This window comes from Panicum virgatum, chromosome 2N (genome assembly GCF_016808335.1).
Source record: "Panicum virgatum strain AP13 chromosome 2N, P.virgatum_v5, whole genome shotgun sequence".
Classification (NCBI taxonomy): Eukaryota; Viridiplantae; Streptophyta; class Magnoliopsida; order Poales; family Poaceae; genus Panicum; species Panicum virgatum.
Genome location: NC_053146.1, coordinates 21,724,718 through 21,742,143, shown reverse-complemented (window position 1 = coordinate 21,742,143; position 17,426 = coordinate 21,724,718). Strand labels below are relative to the sequence as shown.

The 17,426-nt window shown below is 45.1% G+C and overlaps 1 protein-coding gene across 3 annotated transcripts; it reads right to left on the bottom strand.

The window, feature by feature from the left end:
* Positions 1-11,888: 11,888 nt before the first annotated feature.
* LOC120660051 (P-loop NTPase domain-containing protein LPA1 homolog) lies at positions 11,889-16,106 on the bottom strand. Of its 3 annotated transcripts, none has more exons than XM_039938375.1 (7): positions 15,866-16,106; positions 15,513-15,772; positions 14,764-14,845; positions 13,911-14,306; positions 12,993-13,730; positions 12,753-12,875; positions 11,889-12,595 (listed from the first exon to the last, which is right to left on the bottom strand). In XM_039938375.1, exons 1-7 carry the CDS (start codon positions 15,989-15,991, stop codon positions 12,218-12,220), a joined length of 2,103 nt encoding a protein of 700 aa, XP_039794309.1. In that variant the 5' UTR covers positions 15,992-16,106; the 3' UTR covers positions 11,889-12,217. The 3 variants fall into 3 exon arrangements, with proteins under 3 accessions (XP_039794309.1, XP_039794310.1, XP_039794311.1); XM_039938376.1 differs by having other exon boundaries at positions 11,913-12,595; positions 15,558-15,772; XM_039938377.1 differs by having other exon boundaries at positions 11,913-12,595; positions 15,513-15,767; positions 15,866-16,003.
* Positions 16,107-17,426: the final 1,320 nt, after the last annotated feature.

Sequence of the window (17,426 nt, the reverse complement as noted above, 5' to 3'; positions counted from 1 at the left end):
ATGTAAATATAATAAACTTTAAGTTTCGGTATAATATGTCTTTCGTGAGCCCAAGGCTTGTAAAGCAAGTTTGAACCCACTTATATCGAACTTGTAATATTAAATGTGTAAAACTGCTCTTTGTGGATCATCGGCAATGTACGTGCTTGTATATCGGTACGTGTGCTTAATCCTGGGCTTACAGCAAACACGTACCGAGACTACCGGATTTGCGGTTGTTTTAAGTGAATTGTGTTGATTAAGTATTTTTAAGATGTGGATTAACACGTGACGTGTCGAGAGACGGACATGTGTTAACTCTCATCTTAATAGATTAATCAATAATTTTCATTTAAACCGAGTACAAATTGGACGGTTCTGGCGAGAGCCCATCAGCTGCACGAAGCTCGCTGGAGTCCGCCGCTCCCGAGCTCTCCACCTGCGCTGGTTCGGTCCAGCGGAGCTTCCCGGAGTCCGCCGCGGCTTCCCAGCGTGCAATGCTTGCCGCACCCGTAGCCGTTCACGGTTCACCGGAGGGCAAAGCGCGCGGAGCTCCCCCACTCCATAACAGGAGACGCCGCCCTGCGCCGCCTCCACGAGCTGCAGCGCGTCGGCCCCGTGCGTCATCACCTTCAGTCACGTCAGCATGGCTGTGGATCTATCCGGAGGAAAAAAGATGAAGGAAAGAGGAGGAGGAGGAAATAGTTTTGATTGAGGAAGAGAATGTCAGTAGGGTGTGGGGCCCATCCACGCACGCTCTCGTGTCGAAAATCTGACTAGGTTTCTTTTTTCCACCCTCAACCTCATGCATATATTCTTCGAAATTCATTGGTGCTCCCGGTAGTTAAAGAAATTTTTTTCCTGAACCTTCATTTCACCTTGGTATCTATGCGATCTTATTCTTAGTGTTATATTTTGGATGTATATATATATATGATATTTTTCTTGAGAATACACATATTTTAGGAATGAGTGTAGTGCTTGTATATATTATATTATCCTAAAGATTACACCCAAAGATCGATCTGGATCGCGTTTAAATTAAAAGCATCATATCCAGGGAAATTTCAAATCATGGATTGGAGAAACGCCCCCGCGTAGGGCGACTCGGGCGGACGCCAAAGCACCCGCCGCCGCCGCCGATCCCTTCGCCACCCCTCCCTTGCCATGCCGCCGCCGGAGCCGGCAGCCGGAAGTCCGCGCGGCCTGCGAGGAGGGCGGTGGCAGGGCCGCCCTTCTCCACCCCTTCACCTCGCGGGCGCAGCCGCAGGAGATGCCGGAGGGGGCTCGCTGCCGGACGGGCGGCGGCGGAGATGGCGGCTCCGACGAGGCCGGATCTGGGGCCTCCATGGCCGGATCCGGTGGCCGCGGAGGAGCGCGACGGCTGCTTTTGGGGCGCGATGCCCGACGCCGTGGACGACGCCGGGGCTCGGAGGCAGGCCGGGCGCGGAGTCCGTTGGGAGCGCTAGCGCTCCGGTTCCGGCCTACCGTGTCCTGGCGGCGGGACCGGTGCTGCTGCCCTTGCGGATCTTGCCGGGATCCGTCAGATGGCGGCGGCGACGGCGGCCAGATGCTGGGAGCAGGGGACGGGTGCCCTGCCGGCCGGGGCTGGCGCCCTCAGGGGGGGCGCCCATGGTGGTGTGGCGGCGCCCGTGGCTGCGGTCAAGGTTGTCAGCGACGGCTGTTGGTGTTTGTACCGGCGGCTGCGGTCGGCGACGGCCTCGACGTGCGGCGGTGTCACGCGAGCGGTGGAGGCAAGTCCGGCCCCTTATGCGGTCTGGTCGGAGGGGGTGGCGGTCGACGCAGCTGTGCGGCTGCCGCGTGCAGCCGGCGCGTCGTTGCCCTCTGATGAGGCCTTCATGGGACTGCGGGACTGCGGTGTTTGAAGGTGTTAGATGGTGAGGGGTCCGGCTTCTTGGCTCGGCATTGGTGCTAGTGGGGTCTTGGGCGAAAGTCTTGGCGACGGCGACACCATTGTGCGCCGCTTTCCCTGTTGGGGGCGTCGTGTATCCTCCTAGTGTCAAAGTCCTTGGGTGAAAACCCGGTCCATTGTGGACGTGCGATGGCGTTGTTGTTGTTGTTGCTCCCTTGTTGAAGGCGTCGCATTTGGACTTCGTCGTGACCTTGAAGTCTCTTGGGCGGATGCTCTCGTTTCTCGGTGTCCGGTCGACGCGTGGAGGCGAGTTTTGCAACGTGAAGTCAGAGCTGCTGCGTAGGGGACGCGGCTCGGCAACGATGACGCGCGGCAACCTCCCTCCTCCGCGTAGTCTGGGTCTTTGCTGGGGTCTTCATCCGCTAGGGTGAGGCGTGAGTTTCGGCCCGAAGTTGAAGCTGCTCTTCACAATTGAGCTTGGCAACGATAACCGGTTGTGGCCGCTTGCTTCGGAACCTCTGTGCATGGTTAGTGGGTGGTCTGCCACGGGAAGTCGGAGCTGCTGGCGGCGTTGCTTCCATGCTCGGCAACGATGACCTATGGCAATGCATCGTGTTGTGCTCAACCGTGTTGCGTGGGTTGGTTAGCCTTCGGAAGTCCTTTGGCTCCCGGTTGTGCTAACCTTTTCTGTAAATACTTTTTCTATCGTCTTAATTGAGCGACAGAGCTCCTGCCTTTTGTTTCAAAAAAAATTCAAATCATGATTAGTACTTTTTTACTGGTTCGTATGGATACGCGTCGTAGCACCTCTGTTATGTGTACAACTTCAGATGAATTTCTAGAAGAAAACTTATTATCTGATTTGTACAGAACTAACAACTATGTATATATGTACTTCATCTACAGACATGCTCCATCACGTAAGCGTGGTATTTATCCCTTTCGAACAACCGATTTAGGCCAAACCCTAAGAATCTGGTCTAACCAGGTTGCTGAGCCGGTCTGATTGGTCTGCACAGCCTCACGATGATTTGGTTCTTTTGCGACCCGTGGATTCTAGCACATTCGATGTGTTGACCGAATTTTATGTCAACAACTTAGTACTATCAAATAAGGTTTTTTAACCCGAGCTTGTAGATAAATGTAGCTTCCATCTACTAAATGATAAAAACCCTCTCTTTGACAGAGTTACCGCGTAATGACATTTCGGGCCAGAAGCCCAGCGCTAATGCCACTGCAGCACAGAAACCCCTGCTTGTGCTACACCAGGGCATTGAAAGGCGTAATTGCTTGGGCACAGAAACCCCTGCTTGTGCTACACGCCTACACCAAGAAAAAAAATGGTCTTTACTTGAACTTCTTGTTTTTGGATAGATCCCTCTTTGGAACTTGAAACACCTAAGATCATGAAATTATATTTTCTTTAATTTTCTGATCTCATTTTTTCTCCTTGAAATTGGCCATGCATGTGGCTCTGATTTAAGTGAATTATTGGAGGGAGTTTCACTACTACGAAAACGGTTTTTAAGGGCAGATAAAAATCGTAGGGGTGGGTGCGGTACCCGCTCCTACTTTTTGCAGCTACAAATGCATTTCTAAAGGCGGGTCATGCCCTCACCCGTTCTGGAAATGGGATTTTCCTTATATAGCTGTCTGCTTCTTTATACAACAACACACAATTTTCCTTATTTTAAGAATTTATTATCTGCTAACTTATTATGCTAGCAGAACTGTTTTTGCAACAGTTTGTGGCATCACTTTGGTAATATCTATCTTTTTTCCCGGTAGTGTATATATTACCTTTGTTTTTATAAATATATAATACCGTACCATTTACCTTTTTCTCAAACTTTGACTAGCAATATTTGCTTACTCAATTAGTTAAGAAGTAAAGTAATACAAGTACGACTAAATCTATCATTAAATATATACACTTTAGGTAGGTTTGACTTGTAGTCTATTAACTATTTGCACAAATATCTAAACAGATCGAGGTAGTATACTAGCTATCTGACAACAAACGAAGATCAAAGGGTACTTACTGGTGCATGTTTGGACCACAAGTGCCTGCATTATTGCAGCACTGAGGCATGCATAATCAGACTGCCAGATCGGGGTGCCATAGGCGCTTGTCTGCGGATGCAGCATCATCAAGATTCTCATGCGTCTCCTCCAAACTTCAAAGACCACCTAGTGAGTGGTCTAGATCGATCGATGTCACGATGTGAATCTTGATGATGCCACGCCCGCAAACACCGACTGCAGCTGTTGCTCCATCCCTACATCATGAGCTGGAGTACTCCTGATGATGACCTAAAATCGATCGATCAGGAGTAGTATGGAGTGGAGTTGACACACTACAGCTCTATCTGCACTTGTGCAGGGAGGAAATGGGAGAGACAGATCGAGGTGAACGACGGCAATGGTGGGGGACTGGTGGGCGGAGCGGCAATGCGACTAGCTGCTAGCTAGCCGCCATATATATGGCCATGAGCAGCTAGCTGCTGGCCGCTGCAGATGCCAAATTAGCAATTATTTCCTCCGTTCCATATTATAGCTTGTTTTGGTATTTCTAGATGTATACTTTTTCTTATGTATCTAGATATAATTTTTATCTAGGTGCATAGCAAACTTTATATTTAAAAATAGCAAAGCATTATATAATTTGAAACGAAGGGAGTAAGATGCGACACGATCACGAGAACGAGTGATCAGACGACCTGAATATACTGATTATACATGTGATGGTAGCGATTCGTACAGCCAGTATCAGACAAGCCAAGCTGCTGGCCGGTGCGTGTTGTGCTTCGCTCCGCTGCCAGAAGCATTGCATGGCGCGCAGGCCCGGCCACCTGATGACGTGGATGGGACCCACAACCATCGACACAGTCCATGCCGACTTCGATCGACGACGCCGGTACACTGAACGCTGATGAAGGAACGGATGCAAGGGTTAGGCATCATCATCCCCATTCTCCCAGAAGAGCCGGCAGTGATCCACCATTCTAACCTAATTGCTGAAAAAGGCAATCCAAACATCAACCCTTTGCTGGCGCTCTCCCAAAAATTCTGAAGCGCCTGTCTGCTCTCTGCGGATACTGCTAATGCATGACTGATGAGGTGCAGTACAGTTGCTGGACAGGAATCAGCAGGCTGCACGCATGCATAGAAACCTTCAAAACCACAGGGACTCTATTGTTCCTCCTTGTCTTGAAGGACCAACTTGATGGCCTTTCGGCCTCCGTCGTTTTGTTCAAATTGACGGTGATTTTTCATGCTTTCTGTATGCATACGTCCATATTATTGTAGGTATTCGTGTGTTAAAGATTTCTAGGTGATCTTTGACGCACTATTCCCAATACATTTTTACTTCATCGCTTTATTTAAAACTGTAGTGACATATGAATATAAAAAAATATACAACTATCCTAATGATATTGTGTCTATGGAAACAAGGTCATCCTAATAGTATTTTGCAGTTCTTATTGGACGGATCTCGCCATTAACTTAATATCAAGTCATCAAAAATCCTATAAGGCAGATCATTAGAGGTGGATGGCTCTGCCCATGAGAATTACTCACTCAGTTTCACTACATTTAACCAATGCATTCCATGCACACAAACCAAGAAAATATGAGTTCAGAAAAATCAATATGAAATGGCTATCCACCATATAGAGATTTCTTTTATTTCAAAAATCAAACACTTGGGTAAGGAGAGCAAATACTATAGTAATTAAGGTTTTGATGTGAAAGGAATTAGGTGCTCGTAGCCTAAGAGGAAGAGGGGGTGAATTAGGCAAACTAAAAACTTTAACCACAAGCTCCAACTATTTGCACAATATTTAAACTAAGATAAACTATCTAAATGTGCAACTAGTGTTCATCTAGTGTGAAAACCCTCATCCCAAAAGAGTTATGCAACCTATAGCCAATCCTATCAAGATTCTACTCTAGAAAGTAAAGGCACACAAAGATTGCAATAAGTAAATGCGGAAGCTTAAAGAGGGATGAGAGAAAGCAAACTCTTGTGACACGAGGATTTAACCCGTGGTTCGGTTAGCCACAAAGGCACACCTACATCCACGTTGTTGAAGCACTCACAAAGAGTATTGCTTCTCGGCAATCAAGTCTCTTCCGAGGATACCAAGCCCACGGCCACCTTGATCTCGGGTTCCACTAAGGAGCTTTTCCACCAAGGAAGGGGGTCTCCACGTCCCCCGCACAAATCTTGTCGTCGCCGCTCCACACCAAGTCGGAGGGTCGAAGACGTGCCGGCGAGTCACCAAGACTCCAAGGATGGCCGGCTCACCGAGATACACATTTGTTCACACAAGAACTAGGGCACAAGGCACACAACCTTGCTCACTCACTCACTCAAGAGCTAATCTAGAACTAAACCTAAAGATGTGATCAATTCTCTCTTTGGTTGGCTTGGAGATGTTTTTGGATGTGTGTAGGTCTTCTCTGAACTCAAGCAAGCTTCAAATGACCGGGAGAACCCATATATATAGCCCTCAAAGTTAACTAGCCGTTTTAGAGTCGTTAAATTTTTTCTGCGCAGGGCGTCGGATAATCCGACGTGGCTCTGTGGAGGGCGTCGGATCATCCGACCCCACTGAGATTCCCCTGGTAGCCATTAACTTTCAAACCAACTGCTGACATCATTTGTCCGACATGTTTATCCGACGCCGTGTTGAAAGATGCGTCGGATCATCCGGTGCCTTCTTCAAATTTGAATTCCTTTCAACGTTCACTGATCATTGCCCCTTAGCATTAGTCCGACGCTTAGTGAGGCCCACGTCGGATCATCCGATCCTGAAGCATGAATTCCATATGAGAAAATAGGCTCTCTGGTACATCATCCGAGACTTTGTCTGACGTGGCACTTTCCTAGCGTCGGATCATCCGAGCCTAAAGGAAATTTCAGACACTGGCAAACAGGCTCTCTGAAGGATGCTCTAACTCAAAATCCGACGTGTATTATATAGGGTCGGATAATCCGACTTCTTTGAAGTGTTTATCCGACCCTGTCTGTTCGGATAATCCGACCCTACTGTGTTCTGCAAAACTCGTCCAATTCAGCGTTTCTTTGAGTTCTTTTTTCGTGTTTTGCTTCACTAGGGCTTTTTACTACATTCTAGGGACCTGATGAGATACACTTGACACACACGTTAGTCCCATTGATTGCATTGTCATACGATCACCAAAATCACTCGAAATGGCCTAAATGGGGCCATGTTCGTTACAATCTCCTCTTTATTGGTGATTGATGACAACATAATCAAAGCAAACATAAATTTGCAAATATTGATAAATTGAACCACTTACACTTGCTTGGATGCTTACCACCATCCAATGTTGGCTTGGACTCCCCCTAAATCCATGATTTCCCCCTTTTCTTCTCCCCATATTTCTCCCCCATTTGGAAGACATTCCTCCCCCTTTGGGTTAGGCTCTGATCCAAATTTCTCCCCCTTTGGAGTCAAATCACCTAAAAAGGCCTTGCAAAATAACATAGCTCAAAGGAACAGATTAGTAGCCTAGGGAGTTAGTTCCATGAATCATGATCCATGTGTATGATATCGATGAAGATACCACTTGAATGATTACTAAGGTGGATCACAAAACATGAAACTTGCATGACATGAGCTAAGCTTTCCACAAGTGTGTGCACAAAATGCTAATATGAAAATCAAGTGCACAACTAGGTATTTAGACCCAGAAAGTTTAGATCATATCATACACGGAGGTAGCTCTAAAGAATAAAGAAATGATAAAGATACCAATTGAAATGAGTTTTAGTACCTTGCATACCTCCGGAGGCACTTAGTTACCTTGGTTGTACGACTTGAAAGAAGATGAGTGAGAGGCACTTGGGTACTCCAAGGTGAACAAATGTATGAGCACATAGCCTATGAACTTAGATATGGAAATTTAAGTTCAATAAGACTTAGCTCAATATGCATGAAAGCACACTACTTTATCTAATCACTCTTATAGAGTTGTTAATTCACATTAAGCGTGAACAACGTTCTCTTAGAGTGTTAATTCCGGAAAGAGACTACAAAAAATAAACTTGCAAAAACGTTAGTCTCCAAAATCACAAACTATAGGATGAACTCCCCCTAAATGTGTGCATTTAGTGTTTGAATCGCCAAGTGAAAGTATGCACATTGTTTATGACAACAATGGGAAGTTTACCCTATAGCTTGTGTTCATGGTACAAAAATGAAATACACACCTCATGAAGTCCAAGTACCATGAAAGGGTGATCTTGTGTAGTTTTCTACACACTTATTAAATCATGTAGGTTGCTCATGGATTAGGTCATGACACAAGCAACCCACCATATATAACACTAGGAGATGCAATGCATGCAAGCAACCTAGCAAGAGTAATGGAGCTACATGATGCATGAATTGAAATTTAGCTACCATTACCTTATGGGGGACTTGGGCACCAAATGTCCAAGGTGTGAGCTTAGCTTCTTTGGCTTGAACCTTCTCATCATCTTGTAAGCTAAGCCTCAAAATCCCCCAAAGCCGATCCTTGGGCTTCAAGTATCTTTTGGAACCCACACCAATTGAGGCCCCTTCATGTTGGTGATGACTTCCTTGGGCACCCAAATGGAGCAGTTCCAACTCCAATCCTTCTTCCCAACTTTGTGAGCAACCACTTTGCCATTGTCCTTCTTCTTGATCATATAGGTGGTGCTTTTGCTCTTGTTCTTCCGGTTGGGCTTGGTGTAGATGAGAGAACTCTTGATTGTTATCTTCTTCTTGTTCTTCTCATCCGGAAGCTTCTTCTTTCGTTGAGAGCACTTGTTGGACTTGTGGCCTTCTTGATGGCACTTGAAGCGTGTCACGGTGGACCCCTTCTGAAGCTTCTTCACCATGTCTTCACGGTTATCTTGAGAAGGTTGGACAATACTCTTGCCCTTCAATCTTGCCAAATCCTTCATGAGCCTTTCCACTTCTTGTTTGAGCTCATCATTCTCCTTGGCAATGAGATCATCACATGATTCTACAACAACATTCTTATAGCATTTCTCACTGCAAGGGTTAGAGCAAGATTTATCAATTAAATCAATGCAAGAAACATCTACCTTAGAAAATGGAGTTTCACAAGGGGTAGATTGCTCTGTTTCCAAAGAGTCATTTGTTTCTTTAGTGATGCTCTCAATTTTTAATTTGAACTCTTCATGCTCCTTGCTAAGCATTTGGAATTTGCACAACAAGTTATCATAATTTGTAGCAAGAGTAGCATTAAGATCATTAAGAGCATCACATTTTTTAGATTGTTTCTTAATTGCTCTTTGGCGCTTATGTACTAAGTAAAGAAGTTCTTCATAGGAAGGAGAGTCAGAGTCATCATCACTTACATCGCTTTCCATATCTTTAGCCATAAGGCATATGTTGGATGATGAGGCCGTGCCCATATTGAATCGGGTGGTGAAGGTCTTGTTTGACTCATCACTTGAGCTAGTGCTTGATTCTTCACCACCACTTGTCCCCCTCGCCAAGAACGACGAAGGCTTCTTCCTTGGGCTTCTTCTCCTTCTTCTTCTTGAATCTCCTCTCAACCTTCAAATGTTGGTGGTGAGGCCCATCTTTGAGGAAAACCATGTACCCCATCAAGTTGATCTTCTTCAAGCTTTTGTTCATGATCTTCACTTGCTTGAAAAGCTTGGGGGACATGACATCTTCATCACTTGAGGAGCATTGGCTTTCATTCTCCTCTTCCTCTTCACTTGAGTTTCTCTTGATTGCCATCTTCTTCAACAACCTTTTCTTGCTTGCTTGTGAGAGTGCTATGTGTTGGTGAAGAAGGTGGAGCTCTTGGCTTGATGTTAATGCGAAGCTCATGGACGATCACCTTGTTGAGAACTTCATTTTGTGTCATTGTTGAGAGCTCTTTCTCATAGAGAATAGTTGTCACCAAATCATATTCCGGCCTTCGGAGAGAGTGAAGGATCTTGCGAATGAGCTCCAAATCATCAATCTTCTTCACCTCTAAAGAGTTAATCTCATTCACAAGAACATTCAACCGTGAGTACATGGATTCGGCATTCTCATCAAGTTGCTTGAAGCTATTAAGTTTATCAATGAGAACATGATATTTTTCATTTGCCACATCTTTTGTGTCCTCATGGTTCTCACTAATAGTTTTCCATAGATCCTTAGCATTTTCACAAGCAAATACTCGGTTGAACACGGTGTCACCAAGAGAACTTAAAATAGCACATTTTGTAATAGCATCAAATTGTTTCTCTTGTTGACCTTTGTTTTTCATGCCCTCACTGGTTACTCTCCAAACGTTTAGGCCCTTAGCTTGGAGATGAGATTTCATTAAAATCTTCCATCGTTGGAAGCCCGTGCCATCGAACCGTGGAGGAGGTCCTAAGAAATCCATTCCTTTCCGAGCAAGCTAACTCACTAGGCGGTGAAGCCTAATACCGATACTATGAGCCGGTAACACAAATTGCCAATGGAATTGGCTTCCTTTGTGAGAGGTATAAGTCCCGGCTCTGATACCAATTGAAAGGAACCAAGTGCTCGTAGCCTAAGAGGGGGAGGGGGTGAATTAGGCAAACTAAAAATCTTAACCTCAAGCTCCAACTATTTGCACAATATTTAAACTAAGACAAGCTATCTAAATGTGCAACTAGTGTTCATCTAGTTTGAAAACCCTCATCCCAAAAGAGTTATGCAACCTATAGCTAATCCTATCAAGATTCTACTCTAGAAAGTAAAGGTACACAAAGATTGCAATAAGTAAATACGGAAGCTTAAAGAGGGATGAGAGAAAGCAAACTCTTGTGACACGAGGATTTAACCCGTGGTTCGGTTAGCCACAGAGGCACACCTACATCCACGTTGTTGAAGCACTCACAAAGAGTATTGCTTCTCGGCAATCAAGTCTCTTTCGAGGACACCAAGCCCACGGTCACCTTGATCCCGGGTTTCACTAAGGAACTTCTCCACCAAGAAACCCGCACAAAGCTTGTCGTCGCCACTCCACACCAAGCCGGAAGGTCGAAGACGTGCCGGCGAGTCACCAAGACTCCAAGGATGGCCGGCTCACCGAGATACACATTTGTTCACACAAGAACTAGGGCACAAGGCACACAACCTTGTTCACTCACTCACTCAAGAGCTAATCTAGAACTAAACCTAAAGATGTGATTAATTCTCTCTTTGGTTGGCTTGGAGATGTTATTGGATGTGTGTAGGTCTTCTCTGAACTCCAGCAAGCTTCAAATGACCGGGGGAACCCATATATATAGCCCTCAAAGTTAACTAGCCATTTTAGAGCCGTTAAACTTTTTCTGCGCAGGGCGTCGGATAATCCGATGTGGCTCTGTGGAGGGCGTCAGATCATCCGACCCCACTGAGATTCCCCTGGTAGCCATTAACTTTCAAACCAACTACTGACGTCATTTGTCCGACGTGTTTATCCGACGCCGTGTTGAAAGATGCGTCGGATTCCTTTCAACGTTCACTGATCATTGCCCCTTAGCATTAGTCCGACGCTTAGTGAGGCCCACGTCGGATCATCCGATCCTGAAGCATGAATTCCATATGAGAAAACAGGCTCTCTGGTACATCATCCGAGACTTTGTCCGACGTGGCACTTTCCTAGCATCGGATCATCCGAGCCTAAAGGAAATTTCAGACTCTGGCAAACAGGCTCTCTGAAGGATGCTCTGATTCAAAATCCAACGTGTATTATATAGGGTCAGATAATCCGGCTTCTTTGAAGTGTTTATCCGACCCTACTGTGTTCTGCAAAACTCGTCCAATTCAACATTTTTTTGAGTTCTTTTTTCGTGTTTTGCTTCACTAGGGCTTTTTACTCCATTCTAGGGACCTGATGAGATACACTTGACACACACGTTAGTCTCATTGATTGTATTGTCATACGATCACAAAAATCACTCGAAATGGACTAAATGGGGTCATGTTCGTTACATGATGTCCTCAACAGCACGAAATACATTCTACGCAGGTCATGGGCAAACATAACGAACATATGCAGTGTGAAAAGCCACAATGAGTGTTGCTCATCAAGATTTGGAATCAAAGTGGAGCCATCTGCCACCCATTTGCTCTAGTTAAAGGTGCGGGGGCACAAGTGAAGCAATAAGGCCCTTTAATTTGTACAAATCCGATCCATTTGCTCTAGTTATAACCAAAAATTACAAAATGAATAGCATGGTACTTCTTTCACAACATGCCATGCTTCAAAAGACAATTCTCAACCGGCTCATAACACCTCAGATAATCTCGTACTTTCCTTTGCAACTTATGCTCAAAAAACAAGACAAGATACGTCTTTGCAACTAGCCTGCCAGGCAATAAGCTACCTCTCATCAGGAGCCACAGGCACAGGTGGTGAACCCTTGTAGGTTGACACCAAATCAGGAGCACTCCGTGGCCGTGAACGGAATGAGTCGCTCAGGGAGCGCTTCCACTTCCTAGTGCCATGCCGCTTGATGCTTGTGCCAGCAGGGACTGTTGAAGAAGTAGAGCGTGCAGTCTCAGGAAGACCTGCATCGAGCTTCGCATGGTGTTTCCTTGGCGTGCCATGGCTTCGTTGATTGCCGCTCAATGATTTGCTTAAACCAGTATAAAACATGCCATCATCAGTTAAATAGCCATTCTCCAAACAGTCCCGCATCGCCAGGTCATCATACTCCTCATCAGACCTGTTGCAATCTTCATCAACAGAACCTTCCATCTGCATGCAAACATCCACAAATATGCTTATAATGGGATCCAGCGCAGAGTGCATGAAGCAACTACATGGGTACCCTTTACTACTGTTTCAGAGTATCAACCAACAAAAACCCTGTAACAATTGAAGTAAAGGGGATATATAGGCTGCTTCATCTCACCTCCTCATGGATCTCCCTGTTGTCTTCTTCACTGAGGTCCTCGTCGCTGCCTGAATTAGGCCGAACATCAGCTTCTTCTTCCTCTTCTTCATCACTGCCAGATGCTACTGATGACTCTTTGATCTATTCTCAAAAGGTATAAACGAAAATTCAAAACTACCCTTCCCTTACCAATGGAAGAACAGTAATCACAAAAATAAGACAAATCAGCACAAACATGGTAGAAATAGTAGTTAATACCTCTTTACAGTGTCCATCAGACTTCTTTAGAGAACCAGATGAAGACGGAACATGTCTGCTACTACCTTCGGTAGCATTGGCCCATGATTCATCAGCATTTCCAGCTTGACTTGTACAGCCCGTATCAGTAGGCCAGGCACTTATCCCAAAGGTGCCAAACTGCAGATTGACTGACTCTGCTCTTCCAATGTTTAAAGGTCCATAAATTGGATTCCCCACAGATTTCTGAGTACTGTTATCAGAGCTGCATTTCCCATCTCCCCTGGACTCAACTGGCCAAGCCTTGGATACAGATCCATCAACATTAATGATGGCCATGAGCTTTCTTGAGGACCCAAGCCGTTGAATCAATTTAAACATCCCCTTGGAACTCATGGAGTTAGCCATGCACTGGTTTTTGTACTCTTCATTAACAAGAGCTACGGTATTTGTATCAGGGTCATATAACCGATCTTCATTAGCTCTCCTCCGGAGGCAGCTAAAAACAGTGGCATGAATCGAAGCAACACTCCGGTCAAAATTAGTATTATTTACTTTGGGAACTAGGTACTTGTCAGCTCGACTGCAGAGGTACTCCTGAATAGTTCTAATGTTACTGATGTATTTAACATACTTATTTTTCGCTGGGTCAAGTGTCATGTACTTTGCACGTACAGCAAACCTCTCTGTGTGCTTACCCTCATTGGATATGTAGATCATAAAAGGTATAATAGAAGGATGTTTCCTCATTAGACCCATCTGAAACAATTAAAAGGAAATGAGGAGTAAAGTGCCCATGTTGACCATGAAATTTACAATTCCACATTTACTGGCAGAACAGAAGTGATATAGTAGGTTTGATATGAGCTAAAACAAATCAAGAGCAAGAATAAAAGGAAAGAAGTCAACAAAAGAAAAATTGTTTCTGCAAGAACATACCACAAAATTAAGGCTTAAGTGAACACCCTCAACAATAACTGATTCTTTCCTATCTTCCCACGCAGTAATTAACCGATCCAAACTGTCAATCACCATCTCACTCTGTGCTTTATAACCTTCTATGGCCATTTGCTTCTTCCCAATTGATTTCCCTTCAACTTTTTCAGTAAGAGCCCCACTTTTCTCGTAATCAATATTTGAGCTGCTTGACACGCCTGAGCGTTTTTTTGCTTTCCGCCTAGCTTTTTCTTCAGCAACTGCTACTGGGTCAAGACATTCACCTGCATGATAAGTTGATGCCCAGAGAAGAGGGTTTTCTTTCTCTTCGACAAAGCTCCGCATCATGTGACGTATTGAATCTGTGGAAACTACAGTTGTGACTCCTAACCTGCTTCCCTGTTGACACATAAACATTTCTGTAAGGAAAATCAGGAAAAGAAAAAGGCTAGGCTTTGCCGCACAAATGAAATGGACATAATCTAGTTTAGAAAAAGATGATTAGGTGTTTTCAATACCAGCTATTGAGGAGGACCCATGAAAAACGAAAACCGATGGAAGAGAAACTTAGTGAACTAATAACTTTGCTTTATTCTATCCAAATCAAGCAAGGCAAGGGAGGGGTCACTGTTATCCCGGTGGCATTGACAGGCTCCCATGGACTAATAATCCAATTTGTAGGTCATTGAATATCCGGTCTATCATTACATTCTGACACCAATACTCCTCAGAATAGCAGGTCTAAGACAGGTGTTCGCAGAAGAGATGTCATAATGGAAGAGATGTGAGGGGGGGTGGGGTGGAAGGCATACAAGAAAGCAAGGAGGAATGGAAAATGGTGTAGGAGAATTCTTACCAGCAGAGTCGAAAGAGTAGACTTGCCGCAACCACTAGTTCCACAAAGAAGAACCGTGACAGATTCCTTCCGTTCTCGAATCCTAAGGCAAGATGAAAGATTATAAGCGGACAGGGGGGGAGAACATGAAATGAACACCATTAAAGGTTCCCTTTGAAATATATGAAATCAATTCAGGGGCGCTAGAATGCTTATAGGTCCGAAACAGTAAATGGAGAAAGCTATATCATTTGAATGCAAGGAAATCAATTTATGGTTGTAGCTCTAAACAATAGCGATGCCATAGTCTGACCTCTCCGCCCAATAGGCAAACAGCCATACTCGTTCTCAAGTTTGAGCATGTTACATCGAGCACTCTCATATCCACGAAACCAAGATTAATATACCACGTATGCTAATAAATCAAATCAACATGCTGCCATGCTGTGTTTGGAACTATCTATCAAGAGCACAGCATTTCTAACAAATCAAATCAACATGCTGCCGTGCTGTGTTTGTAACTATCTATCAAGAGCAAAGCATTCCCAAGTCTGATTAAAAATGAGCTGCTGAATGTTTAACAGCGACGAAACACCAGATTACCGCGTTTACAAGCTGCAAAATAAGGGAGATTCTTTTTTGCCAGCAATTAGAAACAGATGGGAAAGGAGCCAGTTAAATTGCAGTCACAGAGGGGAGGGGAGCATACAGCATAGTGGAGGGAGAGGACGAAGAGAGACTGAGAGAGTACAAAAGGGCGGCGGACGCACCTGCAGGCAAGCATGAGATCGGCGCGCTGGTTTGGGGTGACGTACTTGTAGAGGGCGAGGGCATCGCAGACGAGGTCGAGGAAGAGATCTCTGGGGAGGAGGACGGTGGTGCGGCGCTTGTAGAGCTCGAATTGGAACTGACGAGGGCTTGTGGTGGAGGTGGCTTCGGCGACCTCGTACCTCTGCACCCGGGCGGAGGCGGAGGCGGCCATTTCGTCGCTGCCGTCACCCCGGATAACATCGAACACCCTGCGGCTGATCTACAGGAGAAATGGAGGAAGGGAGGATCGAATCAGACTCGAAAGATCGGAGGCCCGGAGGGATCGGCCGCGAAGGCGGGGAGGCGGGCGGACCTCGAAAGCGTGGCGCGGCTTGCATCCCATGAGCTGGAGGGTGCTGTGGATGAGGGAGCGCGTGTAGCGGAAGGAGGAGCCGTTGTCGTCCACCACCACAATGTAGAGCAGCTTCGCCGCGGCCATGGCGCGGTGGCTGGAGATCGCCGGCAGAAGAGAAGGTGGCGCGGCCCGGTCCGGTGGTTCCCCTTTCCCTTCTCGCTGCTTGTTCTGGTCTGGTCGGTCGGTTTGGTTCTGATTCGGTGGGTGGGTCAGCTTGGCTACTCGGTTTGGGCTTTCTCCTGCCGGGCCCGACCACGACACGACACGACACGGCAGCTTTCTTTGAGCTTCTACTACTTACGGAGTAGTCTACTACTTCTACGGCAACTTGGATTTCGCCTCATACGTGCCATCATGATATCAGTGTACCACCACCTTGCCACTGCTTCACCAACACATCTATACCACCCAAAATTGACTGCCCTATGGTAATCTAAACTATTAATCACGCTATGCCAAACCCGACACTAACAATTTGCCACCTATTTACCGGTCCCCACAAACCCATACCGCCACACTAGATATAGCCACCGCACCACCTCATTGTGCACGATATTAACATTGTGATGATTGTGCATGATATTAACTACAAAATCTCTATGTTATTGTTAAAAGTGTATATGTGCTCCCTACTTTACATGCCTACTTTACATGGTAGTTCTTTGTTAATTGAATTGCATCATTTTGATAATTCCATAAATGTGAAATTGATATAAAGAACAACTCATTTCATGTGCTCATTTTGTTTTCCTTTTTTCTTTTTTAAAAATCTAGGAATGTCGATTATATTTGTTATATAATAATATATAACACATCATCATTGTTGCCACCCTGTTATTAGTTGCCTTAGAACCAATAGTGCTGAAGGATCGTTACCGGTTCATAACACAACTAACAATGATAGGCCACTAATATATCAACCTATATTGTTCCTGCCATTTTCGTATAATGATTTATAAACTCACAAATATTATGTTAGAATACATTACTGGTTGTTTACTAAAATGTATTTTTCTTGTTATCTTCATATTTATTTTCATTTTCTTTTACTTAATCTTTATTATCCTATTTAAACTTTATTCTTGTCATTATTTCAGATTGTTTGTTCGTTTGTTTCTCTCTCTCTCTAGTCTATTTACTTCTTTATGGAAGGCCATTTAATTGTGACTCGTGATACAATATATAAAATAAGATCCTCTTTTGCAGGGCTTAGTTTGCAACTCCACCAAGCACTTCTTATGAAGCCCTACCAAACAGCTGCAAAAAACAACTTCAAGCATGAAGGACTTGTGAAACCGGTTCCCTTTTGTACTGGGATTTTGTACTAGGATGAGGGGAGCAAAAAAAAAGGTAGCTCCCCATGGCTCCCTCCACGACCAAGACGAATTTGCCGCCAGTCAACCTGAACTCATACCTTCTCACCGATTCATTCTTCACCCATGTGTATCCATCATATTCCTCTCCTCTCCTTGGCTGTAAATTGGCAATGCCGGTGTAGGGATCAGTTGGTAGTGGTGGC